Source organism: Nannospalax galili, unplaced genomic scaffold (assembly GCF_000622305.1).
Source record: "Nannospalax galili isolate Female #2095 unplaced genomic scaffold, S.galili_v1.0 scaffold768, whole genome shotgun sequence".
NCBI classification, from domain to species: Eukaryota; Metazoa; Chordata; class Mammalia; order Rodentia; family Spalacidae; genus Nannospalax; species Nannospalax galili.
This window is the reverse complement of record NW_008360317.1, coordinates 2,841,016-2,859,022: the sequence shown is the minus strand read 5'-3', so window position 1 is coordinate 2,859,022 and position 18,007 is coordinate 2,841,016. Positions and strand designations below refer to the sequence as shown.

The window sequence follows — 18,007 nt, the reverse complement described above, 5'->3', positions numbered from 1 at the left end:
CAGGCCAGCTGGGGCTACAGGGAGACCCTGTCTCAAAAAGACCAAAAAAAAAAAAAAGATTAGAGGTGCATGTGTAAACATCTAAGTGTTAGTAGCATTAAAAATGAGTTTTTCTGGGCTGGAGAAATGGCTCAGTGGATAAGAAAACTCATTGTTCTTGCAGGAGACCTGGGTTTGAATCCCAGCACCCACATGGCAGCTAAGAACTGTCTGTAACTCCAGTTCCAGGGGATCTGACAGACTCTTCTGTCCTCCGCAGGCATTGCATGACACATGTGCACTTACCTACATGCAGACAATACACTAATACACATAAAAATGATAAAAAAATTTTTTAAAATGAGTTTTTCTGTATGAAACAGTGTATTTTAAAATGAAATGGAGATCTTTTTTAAAGGTTAAAACTTCATTCAAAGCCAGGAGTGGTGGCACACACCCTTAATCCCAGCACTCCGGAGGCAGAGGCAGGCGGATCTCTGTGAGTTCAAGTCCAGTCTGGTCTACATAGTGAGTTCCAGGACAGCTGGGGCTACAGGGAGACCCTGTCTCAAAGAAAAAAAAAAAAAAAAAAAAAAAGCAGATGTCAGGGGATAAGGGGGATAGAGAGTCACTGCTCAACAAGGACAGTTGCCGGTTCACAAACTGAAAGGCATCTGAAGGTAGATGGTCTTAATGGTGGGAACATCATGAAATGTACATACTCAAAATGCACTTAAGAATGGTAGAGCTGATATATTTTATTGTGCATTTTACCAGGAAAAATGAAACAAAAACAACTTTTAGCTTTCAGTCTTTTGGATTTAGGAATTCTGGATGTGTGATCACATACCAATTCTTGAATATAGGGCCTACCCTTCGAGCTCTGATGCAATTTAAAATATAAGCTACGACAGCTATCTGTACCTCATTTTCTTCTACAAAACAAGTTATGGCAAACATCTTAAGTTAGGTAATAAAATGTTTCCATTGTTACCTCATGTGCTGAGGTTTTTATTATTCAGAGAACTTATCAAGAACTGCTGGGCAGATTTTCCAGCTGGTTTTGGTGTCCAGTGGTTCTATCCTGGAGGGACTCCTTGAGCCAGCACTGAGCTCCCTGACTCCTCTCTGGGGATCAGGATCTTCAGCAGTACCATGGGGAGCACTGATCTCAGCTGCAAACAAGCACAAACCCAGACAAGTCCAGACAAAATGGTCAGGAAGGAGTTTGTTTCCAGGTTCACAGACTTTGCTACCCTAGTCATGCCACTCCCTGGCATCTAGGATATCATGCTGTCCTCTCAGTTTCTGCTTGTTTCTGCCTCATATAAGAGCCCGTTCCCATACATTCCTACCTCCTGTTCTCATTCCCTGAAGTACTGCTATTAACATTACAAAGGTTAAAAACAATAATTATAAGAATTCATGCAATTGTGTTACTAAGTTTTCTTGGGCCAATTTATTCCTCTTCCAAGAAAACACAACTTCTGCTTTGCCAGAGGGTGCTTCAGAGGCAATGTTTTATCTAAGAGGCATTTAGAGGATGGGAATTAACCCTTAGTTAGAGCTATTATTTTTCAGGCACTATGCTAAGTACTTTGCACACATTATTTCATTTAATCCCCATTTAAAATTCCCCTCACAAGGCAGTATTATAAACTGATTTTTTACAGGTGAAGAAATTGAGGCTCTGAGAAAATAACTTTTTAAGGTCACATAGCCATGCAGCAGTAGATGGAGAACAGGAGCATGTCTTATTTCTAGCTCCCAGCTCCACAAAGGAGTGTGGCAGTATGAACACCCTGACAACTAGTGGAGGGTATTTTGAAATAGGCAGGACTACAGCCCAGGAGATTTCCTAACAATTGCTTCTTTCTATATTTCCATGTACCCTTTAAAACCTATTCACCAGGACATTATGACAAACACAAAATGGGAGGCTCCTTCTCAGTATAAATGTTAAATGTTGAGCATTGCTACAAGACTCATAAAATGCGCCAGTGAGAAGAGATTAAGAAGTAAAATCGGGCTGTTTGTGCACAGGCCAGGGCCACAGAGAACAGCTCAGAGCACAAGCTGAGTAGCAACTCCAAACTCAAAGTGTGGATTAGTGTCCTTGACACACAATATTCAAATTTAGCAGGTAGATAAGACTCCTAAATTGGTCATAGGTGGCTGAAGCCATGCTTGTTGCATGCTACTTAAACAGGTATCCCTGATGTTATGTTGGGGACATCTCTTGGAGACAAAGGAAAATATTCCTGAACTTCCAACTCTAATACAAAACCCAGGAGGGTGGGAGTGTTTTTTACTGCTTTTTTCCCCAATATACAGAACAATGTCTAATATGTGGTAACTAAATACTTCAGTAAAAAAATTAATGACTGTCTTCCCTTCCTTTCCCTAGAAATCCTTGTAGTCTCTTATCTCTGCTCATACCACATTTATACCACATTTTCTAGGGATCTTTCCAAATCTCTAAATTCTTCTCTCCAATATCCAGTTCTCTGTCTTTCAGCAGAAGCAGGTGTAAAATAAAAAAAAAATTATTGAGTATATTTTTGTTTCTCATTGAGAAGCAGAAACACAGAAAACTCTCTTAGAAACAAGGGTTAAAGTGAAGAGAGGAGACATACGGTAAATATGGTGCATTCAATCTTTATCACATGCAAACTATACACTGAGATTGTAGCAGCTGTGTTTATTTCACAATGCAAGCATCTGGGGAAAAGTGCAATGTGTTTGTTTAAATGTCACCTTTGATGTCACTTTTAACATAACATAAGCATCTCTCCATGTTACCTCTTTTCTTAGAAAAATCTATTAACACAGTAACTATATATAATCTATATCACTAATTCCTAGTTCTGGTCACATACCAAACCAGGGCAGGGGAGGGGAGAATCTCTCATAAATTGTGTATTGTCAAAATGCTCAAAAATGTGTTCTAACTAATGAATTAAATAAATCTTGGGAGCAAGAATCTAAGCTTTGTTGTAGTTAACAAAAAGATCTGCATTTGAAGAAAAACATCACATACGCAAGCACACACACAGGGTTGCTATGGTAACAAACTATGTTTTTTTTCACATTTTACTCTTCAACTGTAATACAAATGCACTATTACAACCAAGTAATGTCAACATTCATTTCCTTCTGAGCATATAAAGGGGTCTCTGGAAAAAATAGTACTCACAGTTTAAGAAATTTTCACTTTTACTGATATTCTTCTCCCTTTCCTAGAAATGATAATTAAAATACATAAAATAATTAATATTCAGCACTGAGGATAAGTTTTCATTGTCATTTTACTGATGTGACATTCCTAAAATGTCAAAAGAAACATTACAACCACAAATGTCGATCTGAACCTTTGAAGTACTGTTCTCTGTGTGCATGTGCATGTGTGTATGTGTGCCCAAGTAACAAAAAGGTCTTTATGGCGACCAAGGAAAAATAAGTTTCTACAAGTGACCAGAGCATAGTGGGATGTGACTATAACCCCAGCACTGGGGAGATGGAGGCAGGCATACTGCCACCAACTTGTGATTAGCCAGGGCTACATAGCGAGATCCTGTCTCAAAAACAAAAAACAAACAAATAAGACAAAACAAAGCAGCCTACAAAAAATGTACATTTAGTTTTAGACACACAAGTGAACACACAAGAAATATCTATCTACTATCCCTAAGTATCAGCTCTATGCTTCTCTAAACTTCAACTTCACTGCCAATTTCAAAACATGCTCCTGCCAATGCCTCTTGTCTCACTTAAATCTCTATCAACTAACGAACAAAACCCTAGCCCTACTACAGCAGCGCTTTTCCCAGAGTTTCTGTCTATCATCTTTCTAACAGTCCAAGGCAGTCCTTCTCCAGTGACCTGCAGAAGGTGAACAGCGCTCAAGAATACACGGTACACTGAAAGATCACCCCAATCATGAGATGCTTCTCAGTCAAATAAATATGAATCTAATCTAATGTAGGCCTGGACAGGACAATATATGCAATGAATAACAGGCTCTCCTAAAATGGTCACTTCAGTCCATAGTGTTCAACTATTTCAGCCATCCATAGTGTTTTAGTATGTATCCTTCAATAAATTTAGGTAATTAAATGCTAGTTTCTCTTAGAACTAATGGGAAAAAACATGCATACATATCTTCATATTCTTTTTCTAACTTTCATAAAACAATTCCTCCTCCTTACCCCCACTATTTTCTAATTTAGGCCATCTAGCACTTCGCTGCTAAGTCACTGTTGTCGTTGTTTTGAGTCTATTTATTTATAGATAGGGTCTCATGTAGCCCAGGCTGGCCCTGTACTTACTATATAATGGAGGATGACCCTTGAACTCCTGGTCTTTCTGTCTCTGCCTTCAAAGTGCAAGGATAACAGGTGTATACCACCATGCCTGGCTTATGTTCAGTCTAATGAACAGATTTTCTCCAACTTAATTTTTAAGGAAGCCAATTAGAAATCCTCTCCGGGAGTTGGACAAATGGCTCAGTGGTGAAGAAGGCTTCCTGCTCTTCCAGAGAACCCAAGTTCAGTTCCCAGCACGTACATCAGGCAGCTCACAATTGCCTTTAACTTCAGCTCCAGGGAGCTCCAATGCCTCTGGCCTCTGTGGATACCCACACACATGTGCATGCACATATACACATATAACAAAAATAAATCATTTTTTAAAAGAAATCTTCTCTGAAAGATAAAAAGCATACCTCTATTGACATCTTCCATTGCAAAAAGATCATCTTCAGTGTCTTCCAGTCAAAGGGGATCACACAGTCATCAGTTAACAAGGATTCTGTGGGCAAAAGAAGGCATGGGTGACAAAGTTAATCTTCAATGTGACACAGATTTTCACTTTGAATGTGAAAGTACGCAAACACGGTACCTGAACTCGTATAATGTTCAAAGCCTTATTTTAATGGAGCTAGAGAAATGGCTGAGTGGTTAAGAGCACTGGCTGCTCTTGCAGAGGACTCAGGTTCAGTTCCCAGTACCCACATAGCGGCTAACAGCCATCCTTAACTCCAGTTCCAGGGGATCCACACTGTATGACACGGGTGCACTTACACACATGCAAGCAATACACTCATACCATAAAATAAAATAAAACAGGCTGGAGAGATGGCTCAGCGGTTAAGAACACTGGTTGTTCTTGCAGAAGACCTGGATTCGAATCCCAGCACCCACATGGCAGCTAACAACTGTCCGTAACTCCAGTTCCAGGGGATCCGATGGCCTCTTCTGTCCTCTGTGGGCATTGCATGACAGGGGTGCACTTACCTACATGCTGGCAATACATGCATACACATAAAATAAAAATAATAAATAATAATAAAAAAATAAAACAAAGTGTGATTCTAAAGGTATCTCCATGATGACTAAAGCAGGACTTTGTCTCAGATCCCAATTAGTGAACAGTATTCAGACTCACTGAAAATCCTTATGTTGTATGTAAAATGCTATGTATCCATTCATGTTTTCACACAAGGATAAATACATGTACACATCACCAGACATACATATATACATATATAATAGCCTAAAATAACAATGTCACAAGCACAATATTTAGTTAATCCTGCTTTCTTATGATATGTATGAAATATTACACAGTCCATTTAATCTCTTGCAATTTGTTCCTTTCACATATGAGTATCTGGGGGACATTCATCACAATTAAGAAGTTTATGAACAAGACCAAACACTAATAAACCATAGCATATATCAGCCATCCCAAACCACAAAAAGATACCAGCTGTGGTGGTGTTCCCTTTTAATCCCAGCCCTTGGGAGGCAGAGGCAGAGGTGGGCAGATCTCTGTGAGATCAAGGCCAGCCTGGTCCACAAGTGACTAAAACAAAACAGAAACAAAAACAAAAAAACACAACAAAAAGATATTTTTCCTATTCTCATAGTCCTATCGTTACGCATAGTTTGGTTTCTTTTTCAAATTTTTCATTTCTTTATATTTTATGTGTATGAGTGTTTTGCCTACATGTATGTCCGCAAATGTCTGGCCATGGTGCTAGAAGAGGGTGTTGGATTACCTAGAACTGGATTTATAAATAGATGTTAGCTGCCACATGGGTGCTAGGAACCAAACCTGGGTCCTCTGAAAGAGCAGCCAGTGCTCTTAACAGCTGAGCTGTGTCTCCAGCCCCATAGTTTGATGTTTACAGTCTACATATAGCCCCATTCTACAATCCTTTGTCTGCAGAGCTCCTAATGCTGAGACTCATTTGAGTCTCCAGCCTTTATCACAAGGCCACCAGTGATATGCCCAAGCCTGCTTGTCCAGCCTACTCAAGCAACTTGGTTGAGGCCTTCCACTAGTTTCCTCCTTCTCTTTTCAGCCATATGCCATTTTCAAATTGTGAAATTCTTTCTTCTTTTCTTTCAAGCCACATTCTTCTGCCTTTGTATAAATAACTGCTTGGCTTGTAATTCACTTTCATATTGAAGGTATCCCAAACAAAACCACAATCCCACATTCTCTTTAATAATCCCTTTTTAGCACTGCTAAACTTCATTCATAAATATTCATGTCTGTCATTTATATTTTCTATGTGTAGTAATTTTATTTTGTGTTAGCCTTGCCTCCTCATTTATAAACAAGATAAGCTATTTGATGAATGAGGTCTATTTCCTTTAAAAACTCTCTGAAGTTTAATTAATGAATGCATGATCATTGATTATGATGATATTGTGTATTCATGAGAAAAGCAGTTTAGAATCTTTTATAGTAGAGCCTTTGTGCTTTCTAGTGCTGATCTAGGGCAATGGTTGTTAATATTTTTAGGTCAGGGACCCCTCTAAGAAGCTAATGAAATCTATGGACTTTCCCCCTGAAAAAGGGGCACAAAATGATGCAAACATTTTTTGTTTACAATTTCAGAATATATGAATCTTGGACTAAGATTCCTGACCTAAAATGTCTTCAATTATTAAAAATTTTTTTAAAAACTGCATTTTCTTTCTTTTTTTTTTTTTCTTCAAGTTTGGAGGTGTTTTATTGCTGTTGGACATCTAGGACCACATGCCCATGTGCCATAAATAGGGAGGAAGCTATTATTCACAAAGATTATGATAAAGATGTGGTCAGAACTCCAACAATAAGCTAATGATTATGGTTCCCTTACTCTGGGATTTAGCCAATCTTGGTTTTGAGCTTCTGGGACCAAGTCTGTCTGAAATATCAGAAATTCAGAGGCAAAGCAGAAAACTGAGGAAGATAAACACTGACAGTGCATGACTTAGGTGGGAATTCTGGTAAGTACACAGTGACAGGAAGACCCAGGAGACCTGCAGAGTTAAAAGACTAGCTTCTTGGTTCTCTCAAGCTCCTGTCCTCGAAGAAGAGGACTTTTAAGGTCAGCTAGTCAGATTTTTCTCCTAATCGCTTTAGTATCCTTCCCAGACAATCTTTAAAAAACAAATTCAACTATTTCAGATGTTTTTTCATCTTTTAATCTTTACTGTTCTCTCTTGATTAATCTCATATCTGGGGGCCATAACTGTTCATAAGAAAAAAGGGTCACTGCCAAAGAAAGGAAATGTAGAAAGAAGAAAGATACTCAGGCATTTGCAGAGACCACTGGTGGCAAGAGGCAGAAGCCTGCAAAGTCAAGCATTAGCCAAGCATTAGTCAAGTTCCTTGTTTGCTTTTGCTGCTGAAAGACATCACAAGACCAATGCTGCATGACATCACTAACACAAGGGGAAAACACCTCAAACACTGCATATATTAAACTGGATCTTTTATTTTTAATAAAGAAAACCAATTTACCCATTGGACTTCCGGGAGATCCAAAAAGTTTCACTAAGTGAAAGGCAAACTCTTGTGATAATGGCAGCCCAAGGGAATTAAAATCATGGCTTATTGAATCTTGGTGCTCCTCGATTGATAGACACTGTGGGAGCCCGAGTTCTTCCCGTATCTTCAGCTCCTCATCAAATCTTTCACTTAAAATCTGAGTATCAGAGGAAGACTTCAAAGAATACAAAGTGTCAGACTGGCTACCTAGCATTTCTTCAGAAATAAACCCTACATCAATGAATTTCTTATCTATTCTTTTCTGAGATTTGAAAGTCAAAAATGCTTTTTTGTTGTTAATAGACACCATGCAAAAACTAGACATATAATGTGGCATGAGAGAAGGAAGAGGATTTTTATAAAAGTACACAGCACGCCCTCGTCTATTAAATAATAGGCAGCGAGAATCAAAGTGTCCACCGATGCTTCGAGGAGAACCTTTGGTAGCATCAAGGTAAAACCATGACGGATGATGATCAAAGGTCATAATTTTTTCCTTTTTCTCTTCTTCATTGATTATTTCTGAAAGTGTATCTTTTTCTTCCCAAATAGTGTTCAGTCTATGATTTTCTGTTAACAGGTCACATAACTCCCTGTCTTTGGTGTTGATATGGGTCTGTCCCAGTAAGTTAAAGTCTGGTGGCAAATTGTGAATCCTTTTCTGCATCCTTTGCTTCTCCTGTGATGATTCTAAAGGATGCTCTGGGATGTTCAGTTGAGGTAAGCAGCTTCTAAAGACACGTGTTTCTGGGTTTCTGAGTAGATCTACAGCTTCAGTTGCAGGTGGCAAATCTTTTTCTATGAGCTTCTCCTCCATCAGTATTTCTGGGTGTCTTCCTGAGCCTGCTGCTCCTTCAGAAGTGGAAATCAACTTAATCAAGTGTTCCTTGCTGTCGGGACAGTTCAGTCTATGTGATCTATCTTTCTTTTGTCTCTGTTCACACACAAACTTATGAGGGCCCTCAGGCCAATTGCTAAAGTATGGTTGATTCTCAAAGCCCAACTGTGATTCCTCATCAGACAACTTGGTTGTAAAAAAACCCCAGTGGTTGTTTCTAATTCCATGTATTTCTTGTTCTTCTCTTAAAGTTTTCTCTAAAGTTCTAGATTCACGTTGATGGTACAGAACTAGGTCACCTGGGCAACTTTCATCTATTGTCTCTATCTTCTGCACAGATGAACATGGGGCTTTAGCAAATATATTCTGGGTACCTATGGCTAAGTTATGCCCATTTCCCATGTGCTTGTCTACCTTCATGCCTGAGCAGTCATCCCTTGTTTCACAGGAGAGATATTGAGTCCTCATGTGACAAATGACAGAGCCTTCATCTGGTATTGATGATAAAGTTAGAAGCAAGTCATCTTCATTAGGGGAGCAATTCTTTGGTGTGTTGTCCAACACAACTGTAGGCATAGCATTTTGAAAACTGTCTGAAGGATCTATGTTTTTCCGACTTTTTTCTTTAGAGCCATATACAAAATTCCCTACTTCGTTTTGTAGGTAACGAGTAAAGGGATCCCTTGATTCTCTTTTGGTTTCTTCGCAATCTTCCTCTGCATTCAGAGATGGAGCCTGATCTCCTGGTATACAAGAACTTGAGGTTGCAAGTAAGTTTTCACTAAGACTATTATTCTTTTTGTTTCTTTTTCTATTTCTGGATTTCTGTTTGATTTTACCAAGCCTGTACCCAGTTTCCTTCAAAATTCTTTCTCTGAAAAATAAGAGAATAAAATTTATAACTTAGCTTTTCTAAATTAAAAAATTTTTTAAATATTTATCATTTTTATTTGTGTGCATGGGTATATTGCCTGCGTGTATATAAGTGCACCAGTGTTGTGCAATGCCTTTGGAAGTCAGAAGAAGGCGTCAGAGCCCCTGGAACTGTCAAGGACATTTGTTAGTTGCCATGTGAGTGCTGGGAATCGAACCCAGGTCCTCTGCAAGAGCAGCCAGTGCTCTTAACCACTGAGCCATCTCTCCAACAATTTATTTTTATTTTATGTGTATGTAAGAATACCAAGTTTGCAATGACTGTAGAGGCCAGAAAAAGGTGTCAGGTCTCAGAACTGGACTTATGGACAGATACTACCCTCAATATAGGTGCTAGGAACCGAACCCACATCCTCTGCAACAGTAGCCAGTGCTCTTAACTGCTGAGCCATTGCTCCAGCTCCCATCACTTAGTTTCTAATATAATATTAGCAGATTGTTAACACCAATATCATAATGTGCAAAAATCATTAGTACAAGAGTGCTTGTATACTTTATACTATATTTTTAAATTACAAGAGATTTTTAAATCCTCTAAACTAAAAATAAGTATACATTGAAGAAGTTAAAACTCACATGCACATACTCATTTCATAAACTAACAATTTTTTGAAAACCTAGTATTTAAGAAAAATATTTCATGTGTTTATATAACACCTAACAACAGATATTTTATATTTTGTGACATCTTATTTTGTAAATGAATTGATAAACTTATTTTAATCCTATTTAGAACCCCAGCAATAACTTTCTTGTAATTAATCAGATTTTATAATATATTAGGTTTTGAAAGATTAAAAACTAGCTGGTATGGTCTCAGCATAGCAGAATATTTTAGTGGCTTTAATGACTGTTTACCTAGACATAAAGAGTAGCAATTAAGTTGTTCCATCAAATTATATACAATGGTTAAGAATGAGTACTTCGGTCCAACATTTGGATGAAATATTTCTAAATGTCTAGCTAGGAATGGTCCTAAACCAGAGGCTATACCACTAATTTATGAGGTGTTTGGAAACGTATAATGCATTTTTCTTGGTCACAATGACTGGTAATTTGACACTGGTTTTTGGCATTGTAGTCAATATGCTAACCATACTATAATGCCCAGTGACAAGTTTCCCACTCAAAAGGCAAACAGAATTCTCATCATGCACAATTAAAGTGCATAGCTCTGCATAAGTAAAAACAATACTTGAGGTTCCCAGGCATGTCCAGTTTGTGGCCCATGGGTTGCATGAGCCCCTGAATAACTAGGAATGCAGCCCAACACAAAATTGTAAGCTTACTTAAAACATTAAGAGTTTTTTTAAATATATAACTCAATTTTGCCATTCTCAGGCATGAACTTTATAGATAACAAGGTCATGTAGCAGTGTCAACAAGGTGGATACTCCTGAAAGATGATGCTAAGGACAACACCTGATCCTTTTTGAGGGTTTAGTAAACTTCCTAATTTTGTGAACATAAAAGCTAGTTATCCTCTCTTCCACACTGAATAATCAGAGTCAGAGAGAAGGCACCAATGAAGACTGAAAAGTGCAGTGAGAGGACAATAGACATAGGAGAGGAAAACATCAAGTACAGAGCAGCTGAAAGATGAGCAAACAAACAAACATGGAAGGGTAAAAAACATAGAGCTACAGGCAACAATCAGGTGATTGTTCTCAGGCTGGGCACTGGACCAGTGAGTGTGGAGATGACTTTTCTGGGAAAGACTCATTTTAACAAGCCTTTACAAATTGAAATTTCACATAACCTTGTAAACCAAGTTAATCATATGTTTTGAGAACTTTTAGAACTGTATATTCCTTTGAAGAAAAATAATGTAATCAGTCCTACAATGATTTAGAATCCTAATGTAACTCTGACAATCTAAGCTGAATGCATAGGTTTGTTTTTGGGGGGTTTTTTTTTTTGGTCTTTTTTTTGAAACAGGGTCTCCCTGTAGCCCCAGCTGGCCTGGAACTTACTATGTAGACCAGGCTGGCCTTGAACTCATGAGTTCAAGGAGTGCCTCCCAAGTGCTGGGACTACAGGCATGCACCACCATGCTCGGCCTGAATGCATAGTTTTAATCTTATATCATGTTTCCTATTTGTGACTCAGTTATGCCCAATTCGGAACAATGTATGTATGCCTGAAATACAATAGTGTTGTAGTTGAAAACAATAAAGATGTTGCAAAAATCTTCCTCACAAATGTTACAAGCAATATGGGGGCATAGGCTGATGAAATCTGTGGCTTTCGGTGCTATTCTGAGTCAGTGGGGTCAGAAAAACAACTTTCTTCGTAAGACTGTTATCCAAGATTGTTCATGCCTTCTCCCATACCATGCTCAATATGCTGCTCAATTAAAATAAGAGGACGCGCTGTGCTAGACAGAAGAATAGAATAGAATAAAATGGAATAGAGTAGGTTAGGAAAGTAAATAGGAGCAGAATAAAACTGAGAACAGTTCTGAGGGAAAGTATAGAGTGTCTCAGAACAAGTCAGGCCCACTTTTAGTTAAACTACTTCAAGAGTGAAGACTTTTCTCTTCATTATGGCACCATCACAAATGAGCATTTTTAAAGTTTTACTTATTTATTCACTGATTCATTCGTTTATTTGTGTATGTGATGTTTGTGCAGGTGCACTTGCTGTTGAGCATGCATGCAAGTAGAGGACAAAAGTCAATGTTGGGGCTCTTTTCTATCATTTCCCACCTTGTTGAAACAAGAGCTCTCACTAAATCTGGAGTTTACCAATTTGGCTAGGCAGGCTGGCTGGCTAGCAAGCCCCTAGGGTTTGCTTATCTCTGCTTCCCCAGTGCTGAGATTACAGGCACCAGGAATCTGACTTTTTGCTTTCTTATGTAGGTGCTGGAAATCCAAACTCAGGTCCTCACAGTTATGCAGCAAACACTTTACCCACTGAGCCATCTCCCAAGCCCCACCAATGAGCTTCTTAAAAATATTTTATTGCCGGGCGTGGTAGCACACGACTTTAATCCCAGCACTTGGGAGGCAGAGGCAGGCAGATCTCTGTGAGTTCAAGGCCAGCCTGGTCTACATAGTGAATTCCAGGACAGCTGGGGCTACAGGGAGACCCTGTCTCAAAAAGACCAAAAAATTTTTTTTATTATTTTTATGTGTCTGAGTGTATTGCATGCAGAGGTCAGAAGAGGGTGTCAGATCCTCTGGAACTGAAGTTATAGATGGTAGTTAGCCACCCTGGGGGTGTTAGGAACAGAACCTGGGTCCTCTGCAAGAGCAGACAGTGCTCTTGACTGCTGAGCCATCTCTCTAGCCCCACCAATGAGCTTCTTAAACCTATCCTGGTCTCTAACCAGTAGGCTATGATACTAAATAATTGTTCACAGACAGGACATTAGAATACCCTGTGTTCATGTCACCTAATCTCTGCTGCTGCCCTTGTTCACAAATTCCTAAGTGTTAGCTTAGAAAGAACAGAAAGGAAAGTTAACGTCCCTAGAAGCAGCTATCTGAAAAGATACTGAGTAAAGAATGCCATCTTTGGTAACAGATCTCATTTAGTGTCAGTTCTTCTGACTCCAATGAACATTCTAGTTAAAGTCTGAAGTGCAACATTAGCTATAAAATCCATCCTGAAGCTGTCTTAGAACTCACCATGTAGCCTTAACTGGCTTTGAATTCTTGATCCTCCTGCTTCAGCTTTTCAAGTGTTGGGATTACAGAGATGTGACACCATAATCAGCTGATCTTTTTTTCATGTGTATGAGTGTACTGCCTGCATATATGTAAGTGCACCTGTGCATGCAATGGCTGCAGCAGCCAGAAAATGGTGTTGGATCCCCTAGAATTGGAGTTATGGAGGATTGTTAGCTGCCATGTGGGTGCTAGGAACCAAACCCTGGTCTTCTGCAAGAGCAGCCAGTGCTCTAACTGCTGAGCCATCTCTCCAACCCTATTATTATTAAAGAAAACAAATGATCTGAAAACAGTCAACTAGGAATGTCATAGAATACTTGTCTAGCATTCACAGGGTCCTGTAAGGATGTTGCTATGAATAATTTGAGGAAGTGGCTACATGCTGAGAATGAGGGCTGGTAAATCAGTTGTCTAAAAATTTAGTTCAGAGTTCAGCTCAGGGGCTAATCTGTTCTTACAGCAGACGCTAATAAGTAGACAAGATAAGGGCTTCCACAATATTCCTCAAAGGTTCCTTTTTCTTTTTTTTTAATTTTATTTATTATTTTTATTTTATGTGTATTCATGTATTGCCTGCATGTGGGTATGTGCACCCATGTCGTGCAATGCCCGCGGAGGTCAGAAGAGGCTGTCGGATCCCCTGGGACTGGAGTTATGGACAATTGTTAGCTGCCATGTGGGTGCTGGGATTCGAACCCGGGTCTTATGCAAGAACAACCAGTGTTCTTAACCGCTGAGCCATCTCTCCAGCCCCCCCTTTTGTTTTTCTAAATGGATTACAATATAATAACTATTTAGAGAAAAGATAATAGGGACTTATTAAAGATAATAATCCATTATGCCTAATAGAGGAGTGACCACATGGATCAGGAAAGAATGAGGTAGCACAAACAAATAAAACAACTCTAAGTTTGAAGCTTCAGGTTACTTACTAAAGCATTTTACTAAGAGGTTATCAAAGGCATCTGTAGGGATCTAAATTGTGATGGAAAATCCAATACAATCCCAAGTCATACGACAATCTGAAGATTGCTTTTACAAAGACTTGTTAGAGACATGTACTACTAGTTCTATGCCATTGATGCTTTGTTTTTGTGTGAGACAAAACCTCCAGGCTAGCCTCAAACTCCCAGCAAACTGCCTTGTCTCAGCCTCCCAGGTCTTGGGTCTGAGCTAATACACCTGGTATCCACTGATGCTCTTTAGAGCTACTGTTCATATTCAAGAAACAGTGGGCCAGGCCCTCTGGAAAAGAAACATGAATCACTAACAGTATCTCACAAAGATACTGTGAGATAACAGATGTGATACCAGTGGTGGTAACTTCCGAGGGAATGTGCCTGCCTCTGAGGTGACTAATCAGAACAGGCATTCTCATCAGGAGCATGGATCTATAGTGTGAGTGGCTCATCAGAGCTGTGTCAAGGCTTGTTAAACCTGGTTTCACTTGTAGTGATTCACTTAAGGGATGAATGGCCTCATTGGAGAAAAACAGAAAAAGAAGTATTACTAAATAAAAGTGAGTCATAAAGAGGAAGTCAGGAAGAGGAAGGCATAGGCTGAAAAGAAGAAACAAGAAATGAACAGGGATATATATCTATGATGAATAAGACTTTGCTTTCCAGATGATGGCTTGGAATCTAAGTTTGTAGGCAAGAACAGAATATACTTCTCAAGAATTAGGAGTATTTGCTCAGAGGCAAGCTAGCCTGGCCAAGTGAACTCGACCAGAACACAAAGATGGGAGAGCTTAAGACCCAAATTGACTATTACGGAGAAAAAGGGGGAAAGGGAGAATAAAAAGGAAGGACATGGTAAGTAATGATCTTCATGAAGAAAAAAATGTAGCTAGGGGAGAGGACAGAAACACTATTTCCCATTGAAAATCCTAAATACTAACTACTCCAGTATGTGTACTCCTTCATGGGCAGAGCATGCAGCAAATCTGAGATTAAAGCACCTGTAGATTATAAAAGACCTACAGCTTTGTGGAATGACTGTAGTTGAAATAACCCAGGCCAGGCCCCCGAACTGGCTCAGTAATTGATAGCAGATAGTACTGGTAAACAGGTCTCCTCTATAAAATGGGGCAATAAGGGTAGTATTTTCTTCTTGCAGAAATGCTATAAAGATTATTAATATAGATTCTCTTAATATCTACTTAATAAATATGACAGATAAGTGATTATATTTCTTCTATATAATGACTGTATCAATGGCACAATCAATATTCCCAGTAGGCGCTTGCTCTCTATTATAGTTTTGTTCCGTGTTTTTGCTTTTAATGTTTAAAAACTGTGTATTTACAGCTGGCTGTGGTGGCGCATGCCCTTATATTTCCCAGCATTTGCAAGGCAGAGGCAAGCAGATCTTTGTGAGATTGAGGCCAATCTGGTCTACATGGTGTGTTCTAGGTCTACTGGGGCTACAGGGAGACCCTGTCTCAAAAAGATCAAAAATAAATTAATTAAATAAATAACTGTATATTTACAAGGAGTCAGTGAGCTTAGCCCCAAATCTGTTCGCATCAGTCATAACTTTGATGATAAGATGTAGTTTATCTCACTAAAGATGAGATGCTAAAGAGTTGTTAAACTAGGTATGGACAAGATAACTATAAAATTTGATTAAAAAGTCACAAAAATATGTGATTATAGCCTCATACTTCTTTGAAAATTTGTTAGTCTTTCATTTTTTTAATCAATAAAAACTAGAAATTCGCCAGGTGTGGTGGCGCACGCCTGTAGTCCCAGCACTTGGGAGGCAGAGGCAGGCGGATCTCTGTGAGTTCAAGGCCAGCCTGGTCTACATAGTGAGTTCCAGTTCAGCTGGGGCTACAGGGAGACCCTGCTTCAAAAAGAAGAAAAAAAAAAAACCTAGAAATTCTTGGCCATATTTAGCAGGTGTGGCTTCCACATGAAATGGGAAAACAACACGGTGCACGCCTTTAATCCCTGCACTTGGGAAGAAGAGGCAGGTAGATCCCTATGAGAACTTGTTGCAGGCCAGTGAGGACTATAGGGAGACCCTATCTCAAAAAAAAAAAAAAAAAAAGATTGAGAGAAATGGAGAGTTAATGTTTTTCTCCTATCACTTTTAACCCTGCCTGCAGTGGAGAAGGCTTATTAAAGGGAAAATTCAATTGAGTTTCTAATCAATAAAATGAAGCTGTTCTTGTTTAAAAAAAAAAAAGTTAAAAGAGAACTGGGGATGAAGCTTGGTAGTACAACATTTAAAAATTATTTATTTTGATGTTATGTGTATATTTTGTCCAACTGTATATGTTAAGTGCACCACGTGCATGCCTGGTGCCCCTGGAGGCTAGAAGAGGGCATTGGATCCCTTGGAACTAGAGTTATGGATGAGTGTTAGCTGCGATGTGGATGCTGGAAACCAAACCTGGGTCCTCTGGAAGAGCAGCCAGTGCTCTTAACCACTGAACAATCTCTCCAGCCCTGATGGTAATTTGCCTAGGATTCACAAGGCTCCACAAACAAGAAAGAAAGGAAGGAAGGAAGGAACATAGGAAGGGAGAGAGGGAAGGAAAAAATATAAGTATGCATTTTAAGTTCTGATAAATGTTTAAAGTGGGCATCATTTCATAATAATGCCTTACTATGTGCTTTTCTTCCCCCTACTGCTTGGGTTCTATGATCAAGCACCTTACCAATAAGCTATCTTAGAGGGTGCTGGAGCCCCTGGAACTGGAATTATGGACAGTTGTTAGTCACCATGTGGGTGCTGGAAACCAAACCTGGGTCCTCTGGAAGAGCAGCCAGTGCTCTTAACCACTGAACAATCTCTCCAGCCCTGATGGTAATTTGCCTAGGATTCACAAGGCTCCACAAACAAGAAAGAAAGGAAGGAAGGAAGGAACATAGGAAGGGAGAGAGGGAAGGAAAAAATATAAGTATGCATTTTAAGTTCTGATAAATGTTTAAAGTGGGCATCATTTCATAATAATGCCTTACTATGTGCTTTTCTTCCCCCTACTGCTTGGGTTCTATGATCAAGCACCTTACCAATAAGCTATCTTACCAGCCCTGAATCCTTGGGTTAATCAATTTATTCAATGAACTAAATGGCTACCAGTTCCAATCATGTTAGATACAAGGATTTTTGTTCCTTTGCTGCAGAGCTGAGGATTAAACCTAAGGCTCTGCATATTATTAAATAAATACTTATGTAATATATGACACACGTTAGGTGTTTCATGAATGGTAGATCTTATTTTTATTATATATTAAAAACAATATAAACAATCTTTAAAAATGTCACTAACACTCCCAAGATAAAATTAAAGAATAGAATATGCCAACGGGGTAGTTATGATTTTTCTGAAAGAAATACTTGAGTTGTAAATGTGATAAAATTACACAGAAATACGATTTATTTAATATAATGGGAAATATTAGAAGTTACTAAATATTAAAAAACTGAAATGGTCATACTTAGACAAATTGACAAATCATCATCAGAGATTAAAACATCTTTCTTAGTAATTGAGAGAAGAGACAAAAACTGAACACAGAAATATAAAGAGCATAATTAATGATTGACACAATGAACAAACAGAGAATGATTATAGAGAATACATTCTTTTCAAGCCCACACATAATATTTACAGAAATCAAGTAGGTGATCAAATTTCAAATCAACTAGCATTTATAAATTTCAAAGAATTACTAACAGATAAACCACAATCTCTGATCATAATTTAAACTTTGAAATTTGTGACCAATTTTTTTTGGAAAAA

At 38.7% G+C, this 18,007-nt stretch overlaps 1 protein-coding gene across 4 annotated transcripts in view; it reads right to left on the bottom strand.

Annotated features, from left to right (window-relative positions):
• The window catches only part of N4bp2l2 (NEDD4 binding protein 2 like 2), a 128,327-nt gene that overhangs the window by 30,885 nt on the left and 79,435 nt on the right, over window positions 1–18,007 (bottom strand). For 2 of the 4 annotated variants that reach the window (XM_029559645.1, XM_029559646.1), the window contains exons 6-8: window positions 7,780–9,518; window positions 4,703–4,788; window positions 3,176–3,218 (exon numbers count right to left, since the gene is read on the bottom strand). In XM_029559645.1, coding sequence (XP_029415505.1) covers window positions 3,176–3,218; window positions 4,703–4,788; window positions 7,780–9,518 — 1,868 coding nt within the window. Of the gene's footprint in view, window positions 1–608; window positions 1,155–3,175; window positions 3,219–4,702; window positions 4,789–7,779; window positions 9,519–18,007 lie in introns of those variants that run through there. The other 2 variants (XM_029559644.1, XM_017796092.2) reach the window with 2 other exon arrangements.